The sequence below is a fragment of the Alligator sinensis genome, unplaced genomic scaffold (genome assembly GCF_000455745.1).
Source record: "Alligator sinensis unplaced genomic scaffold, ASM45574v1 scaffold563_1, whole genome shotgun sequence".
Classification (NCBI taxonomy): domain Eukaryota; kingdom Metazoa; phylum Chordata; order Crocodylia; family Alligatoridae; genus Alligator; species Alligator sinensis.
Genome location: NW_005842524.1, coordinates 857,947 through 869,475, shown reverse-complemented (window position 1 = coordinate 869,475; position 11,529 = coordinate 857,947). Strand labels below are relative to the sequence as shown.

Here is an 11,529-nt window from a genome sequence, read left to right as displayed (position 1 = left end):
AGGAAGCTGCAGCAGTTGGTGTGTGCTCTTTGACGAAGGGTTTTTGAACCCGAAAGCTTGCTTAATAACTATTCTCCAACCATTTGGGTTGGTCTAATAAAAGATATCAAATTCACCCAAGGAACCTTGTCTGCCTTTTTAAAAGTATATAATTTACAAAGTCTTAAAGTTTCACTAGTTATCCATAGCTTTAGTGAATTTTAAAATAGTTATTTTCTAGTTCAAATGTAAAAATAATATTAATAATTAAAATAAAAAAATAATATTAAACATTAAAATAATATTAATAATCTTGCATCCCTATTAACAAGATAAAAGTGCTTTGGGAATGAAACAAATATTGCTCCAGGCTTTCAAAAAGCCATATTTTCAATGCATTCACTACATTTCCTACTTTTCCTTTGTTACTTTTTGTTATTGTTTTTTTTCAAATTCAGATGGATTATTTCACAACATCTTAAATACTGTATGCATTTGTGTGCGGGTATATACACACCCCTGTATATATACATATTGCAATGCACTTTTCTCATAAAGTGTCAAGAAGGTCAAAAACTGAATCAGGGGTGTAGGTTGTAGCCGTGTTGGTCTAAGGACATAGGCAGACAAGGTTCCTTGTGTGAATCTGATATCTTTTATTAGACCAACCCAAAAACTGAATCAAACATTCCCAAGGAGAACTGCAGGTCTGTAACTACACATTACAGAAGGTTTGGCAGGTATATTTTTTTTTCCCCAAGACAATACCTTTGACTCTAAAGTCTACAGAGTTCATGCACATTTAAACTGGTGCGAGGACAGAATATAGCTCTCTCTTTATCTAAATTAAAGAAATTAGGTATAAGCTACCCATTTCATATTTATACACCTTTGAAAGTTCTGTCCTACATGGGACCCATAATTAGATGATAGACTCCTTTCACTTCACAATTATTTTAATGTACAAACACAACAGATACTACTACAGTTGGTATAGTGTCAAAAATTGACTATTTAGCAATTATAAGGTTTCTGATTTTGATCAGAATATCACCTTGAAGCTGAGAAACTCTTTTTGACAAAATTTTGTCAAAGAAGCAGTACAGTTCTGTAAGAAATTTTGACAAATTTATGTTTTCTGATTAAAAAACCATTTTGTAGAAAAACTCCCAAGCATTTAACATCTACTTATACCCATGGAAGAACAGCAATCTTTTATATGGGTAGAAAAATCTGTCTTTCTTGGAGAAGAATATGTGACACCAGTACAAGTAAATTTGTTTTCACATTGAGTATAGGTTACACATAGCTCAAGATGATAAGCTCTCTTCCCATGACTAAATGGAGTATTCTAACACCAATTAGTAGAAACAGGTCATGACTCTACAAAGGTATTGATATATGGATATGCCACAGGCAAAAAAGATTAAACAGTTGCTTCCAGTCAAATTTATCCGTTTGGCTGCTGTCTCTGCATTAGCTGATATGTCAATACTAGATGTACTGTACTTTATTTCTCAATAGTACAGATGCTGATATAGCCAAAAGAATGCTAACAGGAAGGAGATGGCTGCAGAGTAATGTTTTTTTTTTCCTAGTGTTACAAAAGATTTTCAGTTTTGTCATTCCAGAAATGAAATGGTAATTTGAGGAAGGTCCAGTGTTGCTATAAAAAGCAAGTTCCTTATTACATGCTGTGCATTTGGAGTTCTGCAGGAATAGTATCAAAATCAAGTTCTTTATATGGGTTGGTAAAGCCATTAAACAGGAATAAAACATTCAGAGAATTGTTCTTCTTTTCTAAAAAAATCAGGTTTATCTTTCAATTTTGCAAACATAGACATATTTATGAAGTAGAAATAACCATACCTATTTACTCACATGTATTCTCTGGATTATAATTCCTCTATAGCAAAGTTATTTCTGAGTCATGCAATTGTTTTACCTTTCCAAGCATCACTTTTATATATATCATCAATGTGTACTGCTGGCAGCCAGGCTAGGTAGAGTAGGTTTTTCTGACTTAGGGCAAAGAAGAAGCCTGAGTACTGTTTAAGGATGAAACCAGTATTACATGGCAGCTTCCTTACAAGCAAGTACCCGTTTAAGAATCCTATAAAGAATCCTCACTGGCTTCAACACATTCATGAAGCCCCAAGACAAATAAAGGTAAAAGTAAATTTACTCTGGATGAACTCTTGACAACACTTGTGGACATGATATAAAAAAAAAAAGAAGTAGATAGAGCTAAGAGTGAAGAAATCCTTTTTGGATAGAAATATTTACAGGAGTTGTAAAAAAACCGATAGCATTGTAAGGTATCAAGATATTCCATTTTATTTAACTTGCTCCAGCCTTATATACTTTCTTCAATTCAAATAGCTTGTCTTTTGCATAATGGTTAATATTCTTCTACACACTAAATACTGAAGCAAAAATGGGCAATTCTTTTTTTCAATTAATTCCACAGAAGACACTTATGTCAGGAAAACTAGTTTTAAAAACTGTAAATCAAAATAAAAACCTTCTAATTAAAAAAAACTAGCATCAATTATAAAGTATACAACCCCATGCACTACAACTTCACATTTATTTGCCAGATACTGTTTGTGTGAGTTTCTGTTTAAGCACTGACTGTGCAACACATTCAGACAAGTTTGATTAGTAGTATAAATGTATATTCCACACAAAAAATTACGCAAAAAGAACATAATTAATTTTGTAGAATCCAGCCCTCCATATAGCAACTACTAAAATTAATTGCCAATGCAACGTTAATTTGCCTCCTTTTGGAATATGCACTGTAACTCCTGATATTATAAGTAATGACTATGAAGCACATGTTCAACTTACTAGTTTTTCATGTGACCCTTGGCTCATTGTGTATACAGGATGAACAGTGCTAACCCAGGCTGTAGCTACATTGATATAGCTAGACTCAGCCTTAAGGTCTCCCTAAAACCCACACCAGATGAACATCTAAGTCATTCTGACCTCGAAGCTCAAACACCAGCAGCAGTTTAGCCCACATCTGGAAGTTCTGCTGAAGTTCTCAGCGTGCCATCAATCCACCCCCATCTGCTTCCTATTCTGTCCCTTTCTGCACTTCTGTTTGGTACTTCTGTGGGCATAAAGACCTTGACCACAGAAAATGTCAGCAGTAGTCCCACCATTCCTTGTTCCTGACTACTGGCCGTTCAGAATCCCATTTTCTCTCTTTGGTGCCAGGAAATAGTTACAAATCTGGGAGGAGAGACAAGCTGTCCACAAACAGATTCTTAGAAGGGCTCTGCTTCAAAATAAGCAACACAACTTGCAGGCTACGAGGTAAGACAGGGATGTCCAACTGGCAGCCTGGCCTGCAGGCTGCATGAGACCTACCAGGGTTAAATTGCTCAGCCACCACTTCCCTATTGCTCCACATTAGCCAGAGTTTCTGGGTTCCCTCTTCCTCATTCAGCTGCCACTTCCTGCTCTCACCATAGGGGGTACCGCTGTGAGCAGAGGGTGAGTCTGGTGCATGTGGGGAGGGCAGGGACTAGAGAGGCTTGGGTGGGTCACAAGTTTGCAGTGCAGCAGTGGGGCACCCAATGTAGGAATACCATGTAGCAGCAAGGAAGGTCATGGGCATGCAGTGCAGCGGGAAGGTTGGGGGTTGCGTGCACATGGTGAAGTGGTAGGGAGCCTCTGTGCAATGTGCAGCTTAGAGGTGGGATGTGGCTTGCCCTCCTGGATAGCCTTGAAGTAAGACATAAATGAACAACAGCTCACGTGACTTAGAAGAGTTGAGAAGCACTTCAGGTCAACCCTAAGTAACACCAGAGATAAACCCTTAATAAGAAGTTCACTATTTTGGTTCTTCTTCGTTGTAATTAATTTTCACTATACCCTATGAGATGAGTAAGCAGTAAAGATGGGGAAGTGAGGCACAGAGAAATGAATGTAAAAATGTAGAACTGAGCAACAACTGGAATTTCTGGTCCTGCAGAATATGTTTCATTTCCAAAATTCTTCTGTTCTGATTTGAGAGCTGGAAACCTTAGGCCTATAGTGTCCTGTTGGGTGGGTGGCTGATGAGTTGGGACACCAAAAAGAGTTGGAGGCCGGATTCTACATAGCCTGCTAAGCTGAGTCACTATGAAGATGGGTGAGCTTGTAGGTATTGAGGCTGGTTTATTTAAAAATCTAATAGAGATCAATGTGTTCCCATGGAAAAAATTGGTTTGGATGATCTGGTACTGTCTAAGCTGAACATTTCAGCCCAAGTTTGGTAGTTTAGCCAAGTTAGATGCAGCTGAAAATGAGGTTTTGCCAAAGAAAGTGCTGATCAACTTTAATGGCAGTTGATACTACTAGCCCCGTTTCTAATTCACCAGCAAGTCTAGATACTTTATTTTATTATGATTAGTATATTATGTTTTATACCCTTATAATGATTATAATTTCTGCCAAGACTCAAAAGAAGGAACTTTCTTGTTTCAATATAAAAATAAAATCTTTTATTATCTGCAAGTAGAAAATATTAAATTTTTCTGAAAATATTTAATTTTTCTGAAAATGAATACAATTAAAAATAAAAACAACACTTTTTTTTACCAGTAAGATTCAGGGTGGGGAGGAAGGGGGGAAATCACAGCAGTGGTTAACAAGTCTTTACAAAACATACTGTAGTTTGATATCAGCTTCAGTAGTTATTCAAAATATCCTTTGTACAATTTTTAGTGTTTATGTATGCAAAGTTTTGTACATGTAATAGCCTCACTGACACATACAAACAAAACATTTGTGCATGCAGCTGATCAGTATGTGTTTTGTTCCTCATATACACACACTGACCTGTACAAACCGATGTATGAAAATGTGCATATGTTTGATGTACGAGAAAATTCTGGCTACTAGATTTCCAACCCATGAAAACATATACAAAATATATACTTACAAGTCAAAGACTAAGTAATGGAATCCTTCTTCCGATATGCTGTCATGAAGCCGCACTATTAAAAGACAAAAGAGAGGAAAAATATATCTTTCATATCTCTACTTTTTTCATTCTAACCTAGGGTTCATTTTGTGGGGTATTTTTTGTTTTGTTTAAAACCCCTCCGCTCAAAGTTGTCTTATTTGGTTTAGGGCTTTCCTGCCTAAGGGGATGAGGTACCGCTGTAATTATCTGGAGTTATTTTGCTTTTGTTATGCCTCTCTTTCCTCCCCCAACATTCACATACATGTAGCAGTATGCACACACAGCAATTTGTCTCTGTCTTTCATGCTAGACCACTTGTGCAGCAGAAGTGGTCAGATGGAATTTAAAATATATAACATTAATATTAATACCACTTATCTAATTCATTGCCCTTGAAAACTCTCTCACCACCTTTGAAATAGAGCATGGAATGATCTCCAAAAGCTAGCCACGCAGTATTAAGGATAATGATTAATTATGAAAATCACCACCCAGGGATAACAGAAAAATATTTGTTAACTAATTCTAGATTTCAAGACATGGGGTGCATCTATATACGCACTTTACTGCAAAGTAGATTAATGAGCTCCGCAGTGGGCATGACTACATGTGCTTTTATGCACATCTAAAAATGCACATTAGTCTAATGCGCATTAAGGCAATTTAGGCGTATGTCTACACGTGCACGCGCTAAGGCGCACTAACGCAGGTGAGGATCAATTTGGGACTAAAGTTAGTCCCAAGTCAATGGACACATACTGCGTTAATGCACATGAGCGTGTCTACATGTTCACTATTGCGATTTAGCTATTCACACATAAATTTGATACCTGCTTCATGCAGGTATCAAATTTAGGCTCGCATAGCCTAAAATCGTCATTTTAAGGTGCATTAAATGCACGCATGCATAGATGTGCACCCTTAATGTCCCTTAAATTTAGCTACTGTGCATTAAATGTGCACATGTAGACATGCCCAGTACAATATCACTGTTTACATGTGCACCGATATTAGGGTGCAGTAAACTAATTAACTCCACCAAAGGCTAGTACTGCTGGGGACAGTACTATCTTATGGCAAAGTACTTAACTGCACTGAAATGCATGTGTAGATGCTGACCGGGAGTGTAAATTGTGCCCAATCAGCCCAGCCAGCTGGGGACCTGCTCCAGCCTGGCTCAAACTGCTGCTGATATTAGCAGGCAGACAAACAAGAAAGCATTATTTTTTATGGGCTACCAACAAATCAAAAGCACATGACTGTATAAAAGAGAAATGAAAAAAACATGCTTGGGTTAATATTAGGAGCCTCTATTTCCATGTAATAAGCATAAGGTTGCCTATGTTAAAAACAAAATTGCTCCATGTAGACCTAATTTACTGTTTTTCTTGACAGTTTCTCAGGCTGGCTTAAATGTAATCCCAGTAAGTTTAGTCCGACCCTCATTTCAAAGACAAGATTAGACCTGAAAAATAAGTAATTGCTTTCTAACACCCTGTCTCAACTCCCATCAAACAGAAATGCAACACATTTTCCTTTTCAAATTCACCTCTGTTCACTGGGAGAGGAACTAGTAGAGTAGACTTCTGAACAAAAAGAATAAAGTTTTGTGTGAGCTTACTGTCTGCTTTCCTACACAGAAAAGCAAAGAGATCTGTCACCATCATTAAAGCTTTTGCAAACTCTGTGATATGTAAGACAGCTTCTTTTAGTCAAATGTACGGACCCAAGAAGACATTGACAACAAGACCTCCCAAATGACATTGCAAACTTGGTCTACAGAAATCACGGGTACCAGATATTATTAAAAAGAAGATGTTAATAGGACTTTAGAAAAGGATTAAATGGCTATATGCATGGAAGAACAACCAAAATTATTATAGATATGATTAGAAGCAAGAAAAAAAATTAAGAAGATCAGTTTCAGAAGGTACAGATATAACCAAATTATAGCAAGAGCGGGAGTGGAAGAATGGGAGTAGGAATGTTTTTTCTCTTTATGCCTATCATTCCTTAAGCATCAACTGCAAGATTTCTTGCACCTTCTGCTGAAGCAGCTGGGATTGGCCACTGCCAAACACAGGATGCTTTTCCTGAGAGATTATTGATCTAATTCAGCACAGCAGTACTCCTTTTTTCATATTGCTTAAATATTCTTTTTACAGTGTAGATATATAGATCTTTCACAATAAAACTGAAGTCCACATGAATCTCTCTGTATTTGGAGACAGAGACTGCATTAGGAGTTATGCAGGCCTGGGAATCTTGCATTAAACTCATAATACAATCTAATTTTTTGCTATATCTGAAGAGGTCCATAATGGTCTTTTTTGTCTAAGTTTCCTGACTTGTTCTTATTTCATAATGAAATCTGTAACTGCTGGTTGCATGGTTTGTATTGGGTGTGAAATGAACATTTTGGAACTCTTGCCAAATCTTACACAATGGAGAGTTAAATGGAACTCTCAAATGACATTCTGTTCACGTGATGTTGGATTCAAAATAATTCTTTTTTTTTAAATAGAATTGCTTGGAAAATTTGGTAGAATAGAAGATAGATGAAGAATTACTTTGCAATAAGGCAGATATCATCTGAACCTATAATTGGACATGTGCATACTCTTTTAAACAAAAAGCCCAACAACAATGGGAAAAAGAATAAAGAACTACTCTACTGTGTGTGCTGCAAATCATCAGAAATACATCAGGGTTCTAAATTCATGTGTTCTAACTCATTGGCCATAGTACCAAGAGAAGCATACCAAAAAAGGAAAGACAGATGGTAAAATGATGACATGCTCTGAATAGGATGTGAATTCCTTTATAATTATGGAATATATAAGTATATCATGTTCTCTCATTCTTTATAGAATCTAGTACTATATTTTCTTGGTGGGAAGTCCCTCATAAGAGAGGGAATACTGAGTATGGAACATCCTGCAATGTATTGTTAGGGCTTTCTTACACATTAATTTTAGGTGATTCCTGGGGCTCTTAACTCCTGGATTGTGCATGCATTAACACCTGAAACTACCTTTAAGCACACTGTAGGCAACTTAAAATTACACCACTCCAGGGCAGGTTTATCTCTGATCCATATTACCCAGCTTGTGTCCCAATAATGTGTGGCCACTCCTCACAGATGAGCCACCCAAGCTTCAGTCCTCCAGCATCCCAGGATACAATGTCCCCATCCCAACCTTCTGTTCTGTATAGACAAACTTTCCACCTCCTGAACTCTACTGCCCAAGGGATGGTTCTGGCATCAAGCCAACTCCCCCTCCCAACCCGTGGGAGTGCGACTATCTCACCTGCGGGAGTGCAACCCCTTGCAAACAGTATGCAGGGCATATGCCAGCTAGCCAGGTTGCCGGGCATGGATGGGTCCAGAAGTGGGGTCTAAAGGGGTGGGATGGGGGAGGAGAAGTGGGGGGCAAGTTGGGGGCTGGATCCAGTCTCCATGAGCTGGGGCTTCCTTTCCAGGTCAAGGATAGTAGCTCCCTGAAAAGCACCTTCCCTCCCAGCCACCCTGGGAAACAAGATCACACCCCCTATACCCCAGTCACAAATCCCAATTTATTAAAATATGAGCTCTTTCCTATTATGAGTTTATTTCCTATTAATTTCTTTTAAAATTATTTTTTTACTTTTTTTTATTTTATCCTTCAGTGGCTGACTCCCTTCATTTCCCCACCTTTTCCCCACCCTCATTTTCTTTCCATCTGCCATTTCATTACCCACTCTCATCCCATTAACTCTCTGCCTCCCTCCCAGCTTCATGTTCCTGCCTCCAATCTCCAACCCACTCTCTCATACTCCCACTTAGTGCAGGGATAGAAGCCTGTCCTGGATCACCAGTCCCATAGTGGCAACTCATAGCTGTAACTCAGTCAGACCCCTGCTCAACAGCCCTCTAATGGCAAGTCACGGTTGTGCAGGTGGGGGACAATCAGGGAAGGTTTTCAGCCTCAGGGTGTGACTGCTCCAAACTTGACCTAGCACTAACACCAATCAACATTTGAGCAGCTCAAAGTGCAACATGTAACAAAGCCCTTACAGGTTGAGTTGAACCTTGCTGAAATTGTTGGATGTAATCACTATCCTTCCTCTAAGATAGTGGTAAGAAGCCATTACATTCCTTTATATATGTATGTAACTTCAGTTAATGAATGTCCAAACTCAGAACACAGGCACATAAACGATTCTATAGGAATTAGAACTACATACCCAAAAAGGCTTGATAATTATTGTTCTGAGCACCCTGAGGTGTGTTTGAGATGGTGATACTGAGAAGCAGGTGAGAGAGCTGAGAATTAGACAGAGAGGTAGCTAAATCCTGACACTGCCACAGAAGTAGCATGAACTTGACCTTAATTTCTGTATGCCTACTCTTTCTCCCTGTATCCCTACTTCTATTTGTCTCTATTATGTCTCGCCTTCCAATCATCCTATTTGCCATGAACCTCAGATATATAAGTGATGAAGGGCTATGAGCAAGTCAGAAAAATTTTGGTAGATTAAGCACTGCAAACCAATCATTGCTCCATAGTATCAGTGCATATAACAATAAAGGGAACTAATGGGAGGGACCTACATGCTACCTAAAGCCATTAGTGCTGTTGTCAGAGTTAGAGGCACCAAAATACAAAGTAGATAGAATAAGCAGGATCAGTAGGTTCAGCACTGTCTAGAAACATGGCAGGTAACCAGGTCAGTGGCTTCCCACCACATTGTATTAAAGAGTGATGAACCTGAGGGTTGGCTGGGAGCAGAGGAGAGTAGAAGAATGAGGAAACTAGGAACGAGACCAGGAATCATAAGTTCCTCAGTGCTATTCAAGTTTTATTTATCTATAGTATTTTTAGGCTTAAGAGGCACATACACAATTTTATATTATTGTTCAGCTCAGGGACCTATTTTAAAATGATTTACCTTTCTTCAAATCAATTTGACAATACACACTTGGGATCATCAAATGCTATTTGTCATTAACTTTTGCCAAAACACCTCAAAGCGAGATTTCTACAAAATGCACTAATCAACTGCAGAATTTTTTAAATTATGTTAACAGTTCAAATCACATTATGGAAGAACTGTGAAACAATTCTTAAGTGTTTTTTAAAACTATTATTACTTCAAATGAAATGACAATTTCCAAAGCTAATTTCAGTGCAATACGCCAAACTGACATCAACTGTTTGTATCCTAATGATCATATTGTTTGTAGAATAAAACAAAACAAAAAACAGGCTACCCTGAAACCAATTCTCATTGAGAAATGAAGTTGATGGAGGAAGCACCAGAGAAGGATTTTCAGATTTCCCCAGATGGTAGCTTTATGTATTAATCATATTTTCATGCAATACATGACATTTTTAAATAGAAAAATCAAATAAACATGATTTTTTCCTTAATAATATTTTGCCCGAGGAAACATCTTGTATTTATACAAAACTGAGGAGAAAACCAGTTCTTGGCTGACTCTCTGCCCAGAACTTGTGATGATTCAGAACAGCCAACTAGGTCTTACTCAGACTGTGTGGTTTTGGCTGGCTCTGCATCCTCAATCTGCCTTGCTTTCAGTGAGCTGCAAGCCATGAGGCAGGGGCTGCATGGGGCCTTAGTGAAACATCAATTCCTAGCCAATATGTAAAAATCATATTCACTAATAATACCAGTCAGAAAACTGGATTAAAATTATGAAAAATTATGGGATCCAAATCACAACAATACAGCAACAAAAGGAAAAAATACGGTACAGCCACTGAAGAGACAGGTTATTTGAGATCTTTCAGCTTGTTACATCGGCTTGGTTTGGCTTCCTTTCCCTATTCCCCTTTGGATTCCTATAATTATATATGCTTGTTATTTACTTAGCTCGCATTTTCAAAAATTGCCTTGCTTCTGGATTTGTGACTTCTGAGATCAGTGCACAAATATGTGGAGTCTACTTTAAGAGCAAAATTGAACCAAGGTGAGAGGCAAAGTACTCTCATTGATCAAAATTTGGCTAGTAGGCAAAAAGAAAAGAGATTATATGATCCATTTTCATCATGGGTAATGACAGTCAGTGTGATGACACATGGTTCTATACTAGAACCAGTATAATATTATGATGTTAAATTGTAATTAGTGATCTTGAAAAGGGAGCTTAACCAGTAAAGTAGCAAAATCTGACACAATTTTCTTCAGTCAAGTTCAGAGAGGACTGTGATGAACTTCAGAAGAATGTAGCGAAGCTAGCAGAATGGGCAATATTCTGGCAGATAACATTCAGCACTGAGATATATGCATATTAATGCAGATTGGAAGGGACAATAACTTAAACTACGCTTACAATTTACTGTGCGCCAAATTAACTTTACTAACCCAGAATAAGGATCTGAAAATCATAACAGACAACTCAATCGACACCTATGTTCAGGATACAGAAGTAGTCAAAAAAATAAATGGCAACGTATTACGGAGAACACAGAATATTAAGGAAAATATCTTAATTATAGATAGATAAAGGATTTTGTAAAAGTGGGGTGCAGAAGCAGTAACCGGTGCTGCATGCGTGGAACCCCCCTGCTCCAATCTTTCCC

The 11,529-nt window shown here is 37.9% G+C and overlaps 1 protein-coding gene across 13 annotated transcripts in view; it reads right to left on the bottom strand.

The window, feature by feature from the left end:
- CAMK2D (calcium/calmodulin dependent protein kinase II delta) overlaps positions 1-11,529 on the bottom strand; it is a 268,565-nt gene that overhangs the window by 93,614 nt on the left and 163,422 nt on the right. For all 13 annotated transcript variants that reach the window (XM_025213353.1, XM_025213351.1, XM_006031684.3 and 10 more), the window contains exon 4: positions 4,919-4,973. In XM_025213353.1, the coding sequence (XP_025069138.1) occupies positions 4,919-4,973 (55 nt within the window). The remainder of the gene's footprint in view (positions 1-4,918; positions 4,974-11,529) is intronic.